The sequence below is a fragment of the Callorhinus ursinus genome, unplaced genomic scaffold, assembly GCF_003265705.2.
Source record: "Callorhinus ursinus isolate GAN/ISIS: 27379988/994484 unplaced genomic scaffold, GSC_fseal_2.0 scaffold13, whole genome shotgun sequence".
Classification (NCBI taxonomy): Eukaryota; Metazoa; Chordata; class Mammalia; order Carnivora; family Otariidae; genus Callorhinus; species Callorhinus ursinus.
The window spans coordinates 40,461,796-40,478,550 of record NW_027397075.1 but is presented as its reverse complement, the minus strand read 5'-3'; the positions used below and the strand labels follow the sequence as shown (position 1 = coordinate 40,478,550).

Sequence of the window (16,755 nt, the reverse complement as noted above, 5' to 3'; positions counted from 1 at the left end):
GTATCAAGCTAGTGACAAACCACTTGCCTCCTAATTTGTAGCCTATAGGTTTATATAAATTTTGTTTATATCATGTTGCCACCACTATTTTTGTGGGGTAGACTTTAGGGACAAACTTGAGTTCCAATTCCAGTTTTACCATTTATTAATTCTGTGACTTTAAGGGAGTTATTGAACTGATGGAAGTCACAGTTGCTTCATTTGTAAAATAGGGATCCTCGTATCCCTTTTAAAAGTTCACCCCATGCTAGAAGAGTTATATATATATATATATACCTATACGTTAGGTAGCAAAACCTGTGCCCCTCCTACCTGCTTCAGCCTTCACTAATTTCCTATAGTAAATTAAAACCAAACAATGTTCTTTAAAACCAAACAGTGCATAAAGACCAAGACCATATTGGAAAACATCTCTCTTGAAGAAAGCATCTAAGAACTGACATTTGTGAAATTTTCTTTGGTATTGAAGTGGTTAAAAAAAAATCCTTCTTCCTTCTGGTTTAAAACCTGGCTGCACCCGTTCTCCCTTCCCACACGCCGTGCCCTTCTCCGTGGCAGCCGTCACGTATAACAGGGTCATAGTAAAGCAGTGTATAGCACAGCGCTGCACTGTATCTCATGTTTGCTTTCTCACCTCCGCACCTCTCCCACCAGCTACCGTCAGGCTGCCAATTCCAGCTACTGCTTTATCCTCCCTTCTCTCTTTCTGCCCAGCCGCAGCTTTAAGGATGTGTCTTGTCTGAGGATGGCTCCCTTTATCAACGCAAGACAGAAACTGCTCCGGACTGACCTGGGCTCTGTCTTCCTCGGAGGACCAGAGTTTTCTTGTCCACGTTCCCGGCTGCCTGTCTCCCGAGGCCAGCGTCCACCTCCTCCTCCTCCTCAGGCCTTTTAGCGGGGCTCCCCTGACTACCAACGTCTCGCCCTCTGATGCCCGCGTTTCTAAAAGGTGCGAGACTAGACCGAGTTCTAAAAGTTGGTGCGGGCAGCCACTCGCACTGATGTCCTAGCCCTCCCCGCAACAAACACAGTACCAGGCGCGGGGCTCCATCCCGGGGCAACAAAACTGTCTGCCTTCTCCAAGGCAGCTCCGTGCCCAGGACACAGTACCCCCCAGGGCACCCCGCGTGGTTTGCAGCTGCGGCGAGGAATGAGCCCCAGGAGGATGCACAGGCGCGGACAGCCCGGAGGCAGGCGGAGGCGACAGGCCCACCGTGGCGGCGCGGTTGGGAAGACACCGTGGGCCCCACCTAACCTCAAACTCTGAGTCCATATCCCCTCTCCACCCCCGAGCTCCCACCCCACCGTCCTCGGGTGAACCAGGAGCCACTGTTCTAGCCTCCGCGGTCAGAGAGCAGGAGCTGGACACCGGAAAGCCAGCGCGGCTCACTGTTCGCCGCCTAGCCACTCCGGAGCCCCCTTGCCGGCCACAATGAGACTTCCCGCCGCGTCTGGACGACTAGGCGGCGATGGGCACCCCTATTCCCTCTCCCCAGGGCTAGGGGTACGAGGCGGGAAAAAGGAAACCTCGCGAGTTGGAAAGGGGCGCCGCTAGCCCTCTTGCGGGGTGCCCACAAGCTCCTATCGGGGAAAGGGACAAGGCCACCCCGATCCACACCCCCACGCACACCCCGGAGCTCGGGGCGGGCTGGCCATCCCCATTGGCACCGCAGGCGCACCCAGCCCCACGCGTCCTTCCCCAACACGACCTCGGGATCTCATCCGCCCCGGAGCGGCGCGGGCGGCCGGAGGTGTGCGCACCGCGCTCGGCGCGTGCCCCACGCTCCGGGGCCCGGCGGCCGCAGCTTCGCGCGCTCACCAGATGGCCATCCTGCTCTTAGGGTAGTCCAGCCGCTCCAGGCAGCCGAGGAAGTGAGGCAGCGCGTGCGCAGCGTTGCGGGCGAGGATGGCCACTAGCACCGTGGGTCTCTGAACCGGCGACTCGGGGAAAACCTCCGGCTCCTCTTCGTCGTGCTCCGAGTCGGGCTCCGCGGCAAAGCGCGCCCGGCAGCCGCGGCGGAGCAGAGCGGCGGACAGGAGCAGCAGCGAGCAGGCAAGGGTGGCTGCGCGGCGCGCAGCCATGTTCGGGGCCGCGGCGCGCGGCGGGAGACTGGCGGCCCGAGGGCGCAGAGGCGGGCTGCGAGGGCCGGACGGGGGACGCGGCTGCCGGGGCCGGCTGGCGCGCGCACACTGGCACCGAGCCCTGCGGCCCGGGAGCCTCCCGCCGCTGCCGCGGCCGCCGCACTGCCCAGGCCCTGACGCGGGGGCGCCCCGAGGACCTGCCGCCGCCGCGCTCGCCTGGAGCTCCCGCTCGCCGACAGCCGCGTGTGTGTGTATGTTTGGGGGGGGGGGAAGAAGGCTGTCCGTCCTGAGTCCCGCGGAAAGTTCCTCTAGTCCAGGCTCAGCTCGTACAGCTGAGGTCTGTGGCTTCCCCCGGAGCCGTGAGGTGTGGCCGTCGCTGCCAATGGGCGTGTGAGTGTGTGTGTGTGTGTGTGTGTGTGTGTGTGTGTACATAACGGTGCAACTCCGAGAAAATTTATTCTGCTTTTGCAAACCGCAGTCTGAAGTCCTTCACAGTGATGCAATGTATCCAGTTTTGCATAACGCACCTATTGACTAGACGGGTAGAGTTCTAAAATGGAAAGTCACCCAGCTGTCCATTACCACGGTAAACATTTTTTTTAAACTTCCACAAAGGCAGAGTGTTTGCATTTCCCTATACACTCAGTTTCTCTTGAAGTTCATCCTTGACTGAGTAGACCCCCATTACACCAAGCTTGGAGACTTGGAGAATTTGAGAGATAGACAGAACCCTTGCAATTAAGGGGAAGCCCCTGATGGGACATTGTTCTGAAGCCCTACTCCTCTCCCTTTCCCCCCTAAGGTCCTGAGCTTCCTGACAGGATGTCATAAAAGACAGGTTTCATCTAAATGGTTTTATTTTTCCTTAATGACCCAAACTAACAAAGAGTAACCCAAATACAGGGAAAATTCATAGGTGTTGGAGTAGGAGAGAGAGAAGGAGATAAGGAAGAAGAGAAGAAGTGCTGAAAGAAGAACACAATTAGCACATAAAATGAAATTGCTAGGATACACTGCCACAGGATCTTTACTCTTGAACATAACACAGGAAAGCTAGGAATGAAATCTGGAGTTCCTTCTTTGTGGGGTTGTGTAGCCTTTGATCTCTCTATATACAGGATGGGCTGGTACCACTGCACATTCATGACCTTCAACCCCAGTTCGCCCTCAGCCCTGTCCCACAGATTTTTACTTCTTGTGTCCCTCCTTCTCTGCAACTATTAGAAGCCTTCCTTACTCTCCTCCCACCCCCTCACCTCCTCAGAAGAATATCACCTCCTTTACTGAACTCCCTCAACAGCCTTGTCTCTAATATCCCTACCAGTGCCCTCCTTACCTGCAGGCACCTATTCCTAACATCCCCATCCTCTCCATTCTTGTCCATGACTTTGCTTTGCTCCATCATTTATCTCTACTCTCTACCAAATCTACAACTGGTCCCTCTCCACCAGCTCCTCCCATCAAGCTAAAAACTTAGTCCTCTCCTATCCTTGAATAAAAAAAAAAAAATTGTTGTTTTAATCCTGTATCTCCTTCTAGCAATCCCCTCTGTCTTGGCCAAGCTCCTTCAAAAAGCTTTATCCACTTCTTCATCTCCCACTTCTCCTACTTCTTCACAGAGGCTGTTCGGGCAAAGCCACAGATGACCTCAGCGTTGGAAGATTCAGTGACCTCCCTTCGGTTCTCACCTTCCTGGACCTGTTTCTACTTGTGTTTGCGCCCCTTCACTGGGTGCCCCTTCACAATGTGCTACTCTTCTAGCACCATATGGTCTCCCAGCATAATTGCATCTTCCAAATCTATGTCTCCTGCTCTAACCTTTTCTCTGACATTTAAACTTTTATATCCAGTGGCCTACAGACATTTCCTTCTCCTCCATCCTTCTTTGGAAACTGCCATTGCTATCCTGCATATAGGCCACAGGGACTTTTGGACAGTGCCCCTTCCCTGGAGTGAGATGGGATTGATGGACAGTTGCTGGCATTCCTGGAGCTTAGTATTGCTGGGTGTATTCAGTTTTCTGAGCTTGCTGATTACGAAGTTTTCTGAAACCTTGCTGATTACAAAAAGAACCTGTTAATTAGTTATGGCATGGCAAAGAAAATGAGATTTTCCCTGATTGTGGCAGATTTGGAAAATACACATTCTGTGAATACACATACACATTAGTATTTTACTAATCATAAGAACAGATATAAAATATGGAAACAGTAGTTTATATATGTGAAATGTAGTGTAGATTTAATTAGTCTGCAGACAAAGCTTGGTGCAGAAGTAGATTCCACAACAGATTACACAAACTTTGCAAAACTCTATTACTCATTGAGCTAACTAATGAATTCAGTAAAATTACAACATACAAAATCAATATGCAAAAATAAGTCACCTTTATATACACTAACAACAAACTACCTGAAAAAAATAAAATAATCCAATCTTCAGTGACATCAAAAACAATAAAATATCTGGGAATAAATTTAACAAAGTGAAAGATCTGTACATTGAAAACTATTGATGAAAGAAATTGAAGATGACAAAAATAAATGGAAATATATCCCATGTTCATGGATTGGAAGACTTTAATATTGTTAAAATGTCCATACTAATCAAAACCATCTATAGATTCCATGCTATTCCTATCAAGATTTCAGTGGCAATTTTAGAGAAAAAGAAAAAAAAATCCTAAAATTCATATGGAACAACAAAAGACCCTGAATAACCAAAATAATCTTGAGAAAGAACAAAGATGGAGGCATCACACTTCCTAGTTTCAAACTATATTACAAAGCTATAATAGTTAAAAGGGTAAGGTACTGGTGTAAAAGACACAGAGACCGATAGAACAGAATTGAGAGCCCAGAAATAAATCCATGTATATTCAACTAGTATTTGACAAGGGAGCCATGAATGCTCAATGGAAAAAGATCACCTCTTCAATAAATGGTATTGGGAAAACTAGATATTTGCACACAAAAGAATGAAACTGGACCCTTACACCACTTGAAAAATTAACATGAAACAAGTGAAGACTTAAATGTAAGATCTGGAACTATATAATTCCTACAAGAAAATGCAGGAGAAAGCTCCTTGACATTGGTCTTGATAATGATTTTTTTCAGTATGATACCAAAGGCACAGGCAACAAAAGGAAAAATAAACGAGTGGGAGTACCTTAAATTAAAATGCTTCTATACTGCAAAAGAAATGATCAACAAGATGAAAGACAACCTGTGGAATAGAGAAAATGTTTCCAAACCATATATCTGATAAGGGGGTTAATATCCAAAATACACAAGGAACTCATGCAACTCAATAGTACACAAATAAAACTATTTTTAAATGGGCAAAGACCTGAATAGACATTTTCCCAAAGAAGATATACAAATCGCCAACAGGTACATGAAAAGGTGCTCACCATCATCAGGGAAATACAAATCAAAACCACAATGACATATCACCTCACACCTATTTGAAGGACTATAATCAAAAAGATAATAGGTAACAAATGCTGTCAACAATGTGGAGAAAAGGAAACACTTTGTACACTGTTGGTGGGAATGTAAATTGAGATAGCCATTATGGAAAACAATATGGAGATTTCTCAAAAAATTAAAAGTAGATCATATGATCCATTGCTTCCACTTCTGGTTTTAGATGTGAAGGAAATGAAATGGCAGTCTCAAAAACATACCTGCACCCACATAGTCATTGCACCATTATCTACAGTAGCCAAGACATGAAAACCTAAGTGTCTGTTGGAGGATGAATGGATAAAGAAAATGCGGCATATATATGTATGTATATATATATATATATATATGCATGAAATATACATATGTAAAGAGAAGGAAATCCCTTCATTTGTGACAACATGGGTGAACTTTGAGGGCATTATGCTAAGAGAAATAAATCAAACAGAGAAATCTGTTATATAGTTATATGTGGAATCTAAAAAAGCCAAACTCACAGAAACAGAGAGTAGAATGGTGGTTGCCAAGATTGGGGGATTAAGGGGGGAATGGGTGAAGGTGATCAAAGGGTACATCTTCTGTTTATAAGATGAATAAGTTCTGGGGATGTAATGTACAACATGGTGACTATAGTTAAGAATACCATATTATACACTTGAAAGTTGCCAATAGAATAGATCTTAATGCAAGGTTGGTTTAACATTTTAAAAATCAAAAGAATTTTGCAAAATCCAAAATGCAGTCTTGGTCATGCAGGAATAAAAGGGAACTCACTCAGACTGATAAAGGCCATATGCAAAAACCCTACACCTAACATCATACTTAATGGTGAAAGAATGAGAGTTTTCCTCCTAAGATCATGAACAAGAATGTCCTAACTCAGCATTTCCATTCAATATTGTAGTGAATGTTTTAGATAGGGCAATAAAGAAGGAAGGAAGGAGGGAGCGAGGAAGGGGGGAAGGAAGAAGGGAAGGAGGGGGGGAAGGAAGGAGAAGAGAAGGGGGAGAGAGAAGGCAGGAATAGAGGGAGGGATGGAAGGAAACAGGAAGGGACATTTAAAACAAGCTAAGTACGTTGGCAGGCATATTTTAACATGAACGTGTAGGGTGGATTTAGTCCTTCTATGCCAATGGCTCCAAATTCAGTGATTTATTGAAATCTATTTTACTAACAGAAAAAAAAATATGTTGAAAGTGGAAAAAGAAAAAAAAGACTATCACAAATCCACTACCCACCACAACCACTGTTAAACATTTTGGGATAATTTTAATATGGCCTTTTCAATTTGGGTGTTTTAACTGTGGGTTTGTTCTCAATCCTGCTAGGGAAATTCAACACTCATGTTGATAGCAAATGTGAATACATATCTAGAGACAGAGATGGGATGTTTTTTGGACGGAGAATTGCTTTTGGTGCCTTTTCACATTTACAAAGCCAAGTATTACTTAAGACTACATATCTGCAGCTGTTTACATATTCTATATACAGAAATTACCAACTTATTATCCCTTTTAATCTAATTCTTAGACAAAGCCTAAAATAAAATATTTAATAAACATGGAATATATACCTTATCTATTTAATATATTATATATTTAAATACTACAAATAAAATCAAAGTCCATATACCCAGCACCCATCTTGAGAAACAGAACATGAACCTTCAACTTTCACACCCTCTGGGTATCCCTTCCTGTCACAATACTCTGCTCTACTCCCCAGAGACAAGCACTAGACTGAATTTTGTATTAATCAGTCTCTTAATTAATCAGTCTCTTAATATAAATTTTATTTACCATCACTCTCCAGTGATGGTAAATTTTATGTGTCAATTTGGCTAGGCTAAGGTACCCAGTACTTAGGTCAAACCAATCTAGATGTTGCTGTGAGATGTTTTTTTAGATGCGACTAATAATCAAATCAGTAAACTTTGAGTAAAACAGATTACCTTTCATAGTGTAGTGGCCCTCATTCAATCAGTTGAAGGCCTTAAGAGAAAAGACTGAGGTCTCCTGAGAAGGAAATAACTCAATCTCCAGGCTGCCTTTGAACTCAAGACTGCAGCATCGACTCTTCTCTGGGTATCGTGGCTGCCAGCCTGCCCTACGAATTTTGGATTTGCCAGTACCCACAATTGCATGAGCCAGCTCCTTAATATCTCTCTCTCTGTCTCTGAGTCTCTCTCTCGTGTGTGTGTGTGTGTGCGCGCGTGTGTGTATACATGCACACGTACATCCTATTGATTCTGTTCCTCTGGATAACCCTGGCTAAAACACCTCCTAACTATGTATTAGTGTTGCCCACCTTTGAATTTTTTTTCCTACTTAAAGTATGCAATCCAATGGCTTTTAGTGTACTTACAGAGTTATGCAACATCATCATCATTAATTTTAGAACATTTTCATCACCACCAAAAGAAATCTCATATTTATTAGCAGTCAATCCCCATTTCCTAGCTCTAGGAACAGCTAACCCTAGCCCTAGGAAACAGCTACTCTACTCTGTCCCTATAGATTTGCCTATTCTAGACATTTCATATAAATGGAATTATATAACATGCGGTCCTTTGTGACTGTCTTCTATTAATGAAAACATTATTCTTAGCATTTGTTTTCAAGGTCCATCCATGTTCTAACACACATATCAGTACTTCATTCCTTTTCCTTGCTGAATGATATTCCATCGTATGGACAAACTACATTTTATTTATATATTCATCAAATAATGGACCTTTGGGTTGTTTCTGCTTTTGGGTTATCACGAATAATGCTGCTGGGAACATCCATGTACAAGTTGTATTTGAATTTTATGTAAATCAAATCATATTTTATATATTATTCTGTGATTCATATTTTTGACTGTACATCAGGGTTTTTTGATATTCATCCAAGTTCTTGACTGAAGCTAGGGCTCATTATTTTCACACAGTAATATGTTATATGATTACACAATAACAGATGTATCTATTCTACTTCGATAGATATTTGGGTTGTCTTAGTTTTTTCTATTCCAACGAATACTTCCATAAATATTCTTGTAAAGTCTCCTGGTCCACAGAAGATAATTTTTTTTACCATAACCTTCAGGGAGAAATCCACTGGATATCATGGTATAGTAGAAATATATAACTGAAACAAAGTGTTCCTAAAGCAATACTTAGTTATTCTAACCACATGCAATGTACACTGATACTTTCTCTTCTATTTCAAATAATTCTTTTTTAAAAACTGGGCCCAGGGCGCCTGGGTGGCTCAGTTGGTTAAGCGACTGCCTTCGGCTCAGGTCATGATCCTGGAGTCCCGGGATCGAGTCCCACATCGGGCTCCCTGCTCAGCAGGGAGTCTGCTTCTCCCTCTGACCCTCTTCCCTCTCATGCTCTCTATCTCTCATTCTCTCTCTCTCTCAAATAAATAAATAAAATCTTAAAAAAAAAAAACTGGGCCCAAGTCACTCAATTTATTTCACAACCTCTAAGGATCCTGCCCCTCCATTTGAAAAATACCACTCTAGGCTACGTATGAGGGCATAGGATCACCAAATCATAGGATTTGTGCATCTTTCCTTTGCTCTACATTTTGGCCAACTCTTGGCTTTTGTTACCAATCTCATGAGTATTTTATGGTATCCTCCTGTCTCAATTTACATTTTCTCCTTCCACCATTATAGTTGAGTACCAATTCATGTTTGCTAGCCATTTATATCCTTTTTAAATTTATTCTCATTTTTTTTCTATAGAGTGTTTTGTTTCATTTCTTAATTGGTTTTTAGGAGTTCTTTATATATTCTGGATGTGAATCCTTTCTTTCACTTATGTATCACAGATGCCTTCTCCAAGTCGATGGCTTTTTTCCCCCACACTATCTTTGTGTCAGAAATTCTTAATTGAAATATAGTCAAATGTAGCAAACGTTTTTCATATAGTTGGTATTTTTTGTTTTTTACTTAGGAAATCCTTTTCTATCTTGGGGGTTTGTAAAAATTCTTTTACATTTCCTCCTAAAATCTTCACTTACTTGGATTTCACTTTAAGCCTTTAAGATATCCGGAATTGATTTTGTTTATAGTGCAATTAGGAATCCAAATATATATATATATATATATATATTTCTTCAACTTCTCCCCACATCTACAACATCATCTCTGTCCATATTTGTATGACTCTGTATTTGGTTCCATTGGTTTATCTATCACATATCTCTACCAATATCGCATACTCTTAATTATAGGCCTTTATAATAAGTTCCCTCTACTTGTTCATCAGAAGGGTCTTCATTATTATTGACCCCTTTATGCCCACATTTCAGAATCAGCTTATCAGATATTAGGGAAATCCCTGTTGGAATTGTGATTAGAGTTGTTAGAATTTATAGACTAATTTAGGGGGAATTACCACCTTTACAATACTGAATTTTTCTCTCCAGAAGTATAGTATGTCTGTCCATTTATTTAGGTCTTCTCTAATGATCTTCAATAACACTTATAAAGTGTTGCTCCTCTTTATCCTTGGTACCTTATTTTTATTGTTGTTTTTGTTCCAAATGGAAGCGGTATTTTAAAAATAAATATACTATATCCTGATTTTGTAAGTGAGGGGTTTAGATTGTACTCTTAAATTTATGAGAAACTGGGGATAATATTTTGGATCATCCTAAATTCTTTTCTATATAATAGCAGTTCCTCATATATGCTCATACACATGAATGATAAAATATAACATTCTAAATATTTTACTAAAGGTATAAACATCTCACATATTCTCCTCAAAATACAGAGAATGGGAAAATTGTATGCTTTATGTGCAAAAGAAGGAACAAAATATGTATGAGCATTCTTACAACCAGTGTATTAAAAGCTGATCCAGAATGCTAGCCTCCATTTTTCAGCTTGAGATCATTGTCTTATACGATGCTGTGTAAGAAGCTTTTTCTTTTTAAAACACTAAAAATTCACATCACAATTCAAAGTTCATTTTTTCCCTTGAGACTCTAGTTGAATTAAAATGTTTCTGCCTAGACATTAAAGGCTTTTTTTTTAAATAGGAATAAAATGGTCTGGCTCAGATATCAAAATGGGAAATCAGTAGAGCAAGTGCCAGATTACATTGAATTTTTATCTCATTCAGTATACTCAAGAATTTTATTTGTTGTTATTTACCTAGCTTCTTCCTAACCACTTAATTTCTCTAAAATAGTGAACTATTGAAGCATTTATAAAAGGAGAAATTCTTCAGTCTGTGAGAAGCCAAAACTCTAACCAGTTCTCTGGTGGATTTCACTCTAGATGGCCACAATATTCATTTTGAGTCTATACTTTAAACACTAAGTTTAAGTTTCCCCAAATCCTTTGGTTTCTGTCTTAGGCACTCCCAATCACCAAGAATTATTTATGTTTTCATTGTTTAAAATGGAAGCCAAGATACTGTCCACTTTCAGTCTTCAACTCTTTGTACTGGACAATGACATTAAAAGTCAGAATCATGCTTAAATGTATCATGCTTTTTCTAAGGTATAGAACTTCATTTATTTGCCAAAGGGTAGCATTAGCCTGTTGCTTTTTTAGTCTGCGGTTCTTTCTGCATCCTTCTGGATTCCTTAACTCCCCTCTTCCCTTAAGCTTAAGCCGAAGGGAAACATCTTCCCCTGAAGATGTTTGAGCCTTGTTCACATGTACCTAATTCCACTGGATCTCCTTACTGATTTATAAAATTTCCCCTCTACTCATATTAGGAACAAAATGTTAATGCTTCTATAAATACCATCATTGGAACTCATTGGGAACTTTAGGAGTCAGAGAGATTTATTTACTTCTAATTACTTGAATTAGTGTCACTGTTCAGTGCTTCAGGGAGCCTACTAATTTCAGTGTCCTTTGCTTCTTTGGGGGTTAGCAGCTGCTTTGTGGAAATCAAGTTTAACGGCTTCATTCAAATGAAATACATTCTGGGGCAATTCACGAATCTTCATGTGTGGTTTTCCCTCACATCAAGAATAGATGCACTTCCTTTCCCTGTATGGAAGGCACTGCTTTCTTTTTTCTTTTTCCCTCCCATACTTCCTCCCCCCCCCCATGCATTCAAACTTTTCATGTGGCTTTTAACAAGTTGACTTCAGTGGGGACTTCGCCATGTTTCTTTTGCTTGTTATTCATGTAGCATTTTGTACCTGCAAGTTTCTCTTTCATCAAATCTGGGGCAATTTTTTATTTCTTCAATTTTTTTTCCTACCCCGTTGTCTTTCTTTTCTCCTTCTGGTATTCCATTTACATGTATGTTGGATTGTTTGATGTCATGCAGCAGGTCTCTGAGGTTCTATCCATTTTTTAAAATGATTTTTCTGTTTGTTGTTTATCTTGGATGATTTCTTGATTACTCTACCTTCAAATTCACTTAATTTTTCCTCTGTAATTTCCATTTGGCTGTTAAATCCACCCAGTGAAGCTTGTTTTTTTATTTCTGAAATTTTAATCTTTCAGAATTTCCGTTTGCTCTTTTTTCTTTTTCTCTCATGAGATTTTTGTCTCCTGAGATTTTCAACTACTCAAAACATGTTTTGTTTTACTTTATTGAGGAGAGTTAAAATAGTTCAAAATCCTAATCGGTCGGTTTCAGGGTCAAACTAAAAAAAAATATGACCCATTTTCTCGACATTTTGAATCATAGCTTGGATTTTATGAATAAGTTGTAGAGGTTCTGGATTCTATTGCATAAATGCTTCAAATGTCCTACTCTGCCTCTCTGAAACTCCGCCTCCTTGGTTTCCAGGTCACCTGCTCACGAGGGTTTGCATCTTACTTTTCTGACCGCTCGCTCATTCAATAAGTCGTGTTTACTCTTTCTCCTCTAATCCTGAAACGTGGGTCCGGCCTAAAAACATGGTTCTCGGCAGTCTGGTCTTTCTTCTTTCCACTTTCTTCTACAGAGATCTCATCGACTTCCACACTTGAAAACTCACCTGACAGGGAACGGAACGAGGCTTTTCTTGTTACCAGGAACTGGAGACCCGGAGTCAAGGCTGACGGCCCAGAGGCCTTCAGTATTTCCCACTCTCTCAACGGGGCTGCAAACAGCACCGATGGGAGGAGCATTGAGGGCTTCTGAGCTAAGGGTACTCGAACTTTTTTCCCCCTGGTGTCCGCCCAGATGTGAATAAACGCCGAGCGACACTGGAGCGTGTGGGCTCAGGTTCGAGCTATGTCTGCCAGAGGGAGGAGCTCCTCTCGCTTTCCTCCGGGTGTGTGTGGCCCTCGGCACGCAGGCGGCGCGCGCGGGGGCAGCGGAACCCGGACGCGCGTGCCCCTGCTTCTGGCCGGGCGCGGGCCGCGGTGCAACACGGGCTCGTCCGGCACCACCCGCTCGCCGCCCTGCCCGGCATGGCGGAGCGCGGCGATTCCGAGCCCACCCCGGGTTGCAGCGGTCTGGGCCCGGGCGGCGTTCTCGGCGGTGGCGGCGGCGGCGGCGGCGGCGGCGGCGGCGCCCACTCATGGGCCCCGGAGGACGCCTGGATGGGCACCCACCCAAAGGTCAGAAGGCGCGAGAGGAGCAGGGCGCCAAACCGGGGCCCTTCCCCAGGTGGAAGGCCGCCGCCGTCTCCTCGGCCCTCGCCTCCCTGCGGGGCCGGGTCGCAGAGTTTGCGCGCGAACCTCACGGAAGGGGACCCGCGTGCGCACCGCCCGTGGCGAGCAGTCTTGGTTTTGTTTGTTTAGATGAGGTGAACTATTGTTCTGACACCCCCACCCCCCACCCCAGCCCCGGACACACACACCCATCCAAGCCCTTCCAGAGCAGGACATTAAACCGAGTGCCTCTCCAGGCAGAGCCCAATAATAACCGTTGCACCAATTTCTGAGTTTTGCTGTCTAAGGCATGGTCTCCTTTAATCCTCGCAGTAACCAAGTAACCACAGTACCCACAGCAAAAAACAGCTTGCGGGCCTCGGTTAGATAAAAAGATCAAGGCTTAAGCACAGCCACGTTTGCACTTAGCCTTGAGCCCAGAGTGTGCGTTGTGATTTTGCCGAAGTGCAATTTCCTGACTTTTCTCATTTCTTGTAAAGTTTGAATAGGTTCTTCTCCAAAGCAGACATTTGGGTGTTTTTTGTTTGTTTGCTTTTTGGGGTTTTTTGTACAGCAGCAAAGAGGTATAGTTCCTTTGCTTGCTTCTGCTTGGCAAATTGCTGCCTTGGACCAGTAATGTCCCCAGCAATGAATGGACAGTGAATGGAGATGGGGGTTTTGTAGGAATCTCAGAGACTGGTCTAGTTATTTTAGTACGGTTGCAGTCGTCTGCTGCGAAGCAGTATTTCATAGATCATTATCTAAAAACAGTCAAGAAAAGAAAAATTTCGAAGATGTAAGTCTGAAAAGAGCCAGTCCCTTTTCATGTGCTCTTCCTTGATTTTATTCTCCTCCTCTATCTCCTCATTCCCCGTCAAGGTGAGAAAAACAAGCATGGATATGTTACTCGGTGCCATAAAAAAGAACTAGAACACCATTAAGTAGCCTGAACCCAATAGTTCTGCGTGAGACTTTAAGTAGACTGCTTGAGTTTGACAACCCTGTTAGGTCACTAGCTTTGTGGGTTGTTCTTTTTTTTTTTTGGAAGTTTAAAAAAATCTCTTTGTTCCTCAGTTTCCTCATCTGTAAAATAGGGATAATAATAGTACCTACCTTAGAGGGTTGTTACAGGATTAAATCAGTTAATATTTGTAAAACATTTGACATATAGTAAGCACTATATAATGTATATATATATATATAAAATATAACATATATAGTATGCAACATTAATTTCATTATTCTCATGCTTAGAAATCCTCAGTGTTTCTTTATGGGTAAAATTCAGACTTTCAGCTTGACTATCAAGACCTTGCAACCTGGTCTCCAGTTACCAATTACTTTCAGTGTCATTTTCAAACACATTTGTAGTGTGAACCTCTTCACACTACAACTAATAATACCCCGTTCTCCTGCACCTGTCCATACTTAATGATGAAGCTAGTGGGAGAATATGACCGCAGGTCTGTACCCATGCAGGTCTGCTAATGCCTCACCTCTGCATTAGGCCTGCTTACCCACTGAGTCACTGGGATAGCTGGAAAACCTCAGGCTTCCCTTGCAGAGGTAGTCCACTGAAGAATGTACTCCAGTGCTGACCAGCAAGTCTGAAAGAAGTCGGGAGTAGTTTTTTAGCGGACTTTCTTCACAGGCAAACAGAGACCTTGGAAATAGTGGCTCTCAGTAATGTGCTGCAGTAGAAATCCTATTAAAATATGTCTGTACTCCTGGCAGATAGATTTCTTTATAGGTCCTTGAATATGTGTGTATTCCCACCTATGTGTGATTACTCACACTGTTACCCAGCCTTCTGTATTTACTCAAATCATATCTGCCGTTCAGGGCCCAATCTGTATCCACCTCTGCCATAAAACATTGACCAACCAAGCCATCCTAGTAGAGCTCCTCTGACTTGTTGTCTCATGTTTTTAGAGATGGGGATCAGGTATTAATTGCTTTCTAACTCCCACAGTACCTAGAAGAGAAGTCTTCTACACACACACATATATATATATATTTAATGAGTAGTTGTTGATTGAGTGAAAGAAAATATTAAGAGATTCTTCCTTCTCTGACAATTACATTTTGATTTCCAGTATTTAGAAATGATGGAATTAGATATAGGAGATGCCAGCCAAGTTTACATAGCATTCTTGGTTTACCTGGACCTCATGGAGAGTAAGTTGTTTATTTTATTGTTCTGTTGTTGGGGCTATGGTGGGGGGATGGGGAGTTGGGTTGGGATATGGTATCTTAAGCATTTTCTGTTAATTTTGTCCATTTTGTAATTTCTTCATTTACCTTGGGAATTACTGGGTAACAGAAAATACTAGGAAAGTGAAGAGAAGATAATATTCTGGGTGATGTTTGCTCAGCGGAGTATTCGGTAGAAATTTAGAATTTTATCTTTTATTTTGATAAACATTGTCCATTCAATGATGCACTTTTAGGTAAAAGTTGGCATGAAGTAAATTGTGTTGGATTACCAGATCTCCAGCTCATCTGCCTTGTCGGTACAGAGATAGAAGGAGAAGGGTTACAGACGGTGGTGCCTACACCCATCAGGGCTTCCCTCAGCCATAACAGGTGGGCACGTGATTTTGGTCTTCAACATGTTACTTCCTTTCCACTGGGGATCATTTAATTCGGGGCAGTAATATATTTTTAAAGGAATATAGGGTACAGGGATCATAGCTTTACTCTTGGTTATTTGAGGAATAAGTTAAATATGAGCATTTAACAAGTATTTAGCACTTACTGTATTGTCAGTATTCTTTTCAGAGAAGGAATAGATATGATAGAAATACTACATCAAGGAAACAGAAAATGTTTTCATTCTTATAAGGAGGCAAGACCATTGTACTTGAAACACAGGTATTTTAAGATGTACCATAATAATTGATACAAATTATATTTGCTATAGATAGTGGTGAAGAGTGTGCTTCATATGCAAGTTGAAATCAAAGAAAGTGTCATGCAGTTCATGGGATCTTTTTAAAAAAATCTTCGCTACACAGAATTGGATTAAACATATCTTTATTTCATGACACATTCTACAAATCAACCTCACAAAACACAACTAGATTCTTGGCAGTAACTTATATCTAACTATATGGGTCCCCTCCTTTGCTTCCACTGTCCATATTCATTGGAATTGTTTAATTTTAGATCTTTTTAACTTTATAAAGAGCATATAATCCTTTGACACTGACTCTATACACTCAGTATTATATTGCTGAGGTTAGTCCATTGTGTATTTGGTTTTGGCTGCCATATCATATTCCATCGCGTGATTGTACCCTAGTTTTCACATCTGCTTTCCTGTTGATGGAGAATTGCTAATGTTTGACTTGAGGGGATAATTTCAAACTATTTTCCAAAGTGGTTGCCTCACTTTACTTTCCACTTGCAGTGTAAACAAGATCTCTTGAAGTTGTATTGTCTCTGACATTTAGTACTGTAAGACTTTAAAATTTTTGTCAGTTGAATAGGTTATCTCATGGTGGTCTTAATTTGTATTTTTCTGATCTCTGATATATTGAACATTTCTTTATATATTTATCGTTTCCTCTCTTGAGAAATTTCTATTCATATCCTTTGCCTGTTGGATTGTTTGCAGTTTTCTCATTGACTTGTAGGAGTTCTTTAT

The 16,755-nt window shown here is 41.9% G+C and overlaps 2 protein-coding genes across 7 annotated transcripts in view; one reads left to right on the top strand and one right to left on the bottom strand.

The window, feature by feature from the left end:
• COLGALT2 (collagen beta(1-O)galactosyltransferase 2) overlaps positions 1-2,122 on the bottom strand; it is a 106,358-nt gene extending 104,236 nt beyond the window's left edge. Inside the window, exon 1 of the mRNA XM_025878024.2 lies at positions 1,820-2,122. Coding sequence (XP_025733809.1) covers positions 1,820-2,082 — 263 coding nt within the window. The 5' untranslated portion in view covers positions 2,083-2,122. The remainder of the gene's footprint in view (positions 1-1,819) is intronic.
• Positions 2,123-12,643: 10,521 nt separating this feature from the next.
• The window catches only part of TSEN15 (tRNA splicing endonuclease subunit 15), a 109,243-nt gene continuing 105,131 nt past the window's right edge, over positions 12,644-16,755 (top strand). For 2 of the 6 annotated variants that reach the window (XM_073900117.1, XM_073900116.1), the window contains exons 1-3: positions 12,644-13,073; positions 15,203-15,284; positions 15,557-15,692. In XM_073900117.1, the coding sequence (XP_073756218.1) occupies positions 12,924-13,073; positions 15,203-15,284; positions 15,557-15,692 (368 nt within the window). In that variant the 5' untranslated portion in view covers positions 12,644-12,923. The remainder of the gene's footprint in view (positions 13,074-15,202; positions 15,285-15,556; positions 15,693-16,755) is intronic. The other 4 variants (XM_073900119.1, XM_073900120.1, XM_073900118.1 and 1 more) reach the window with 3 other exon arrangements.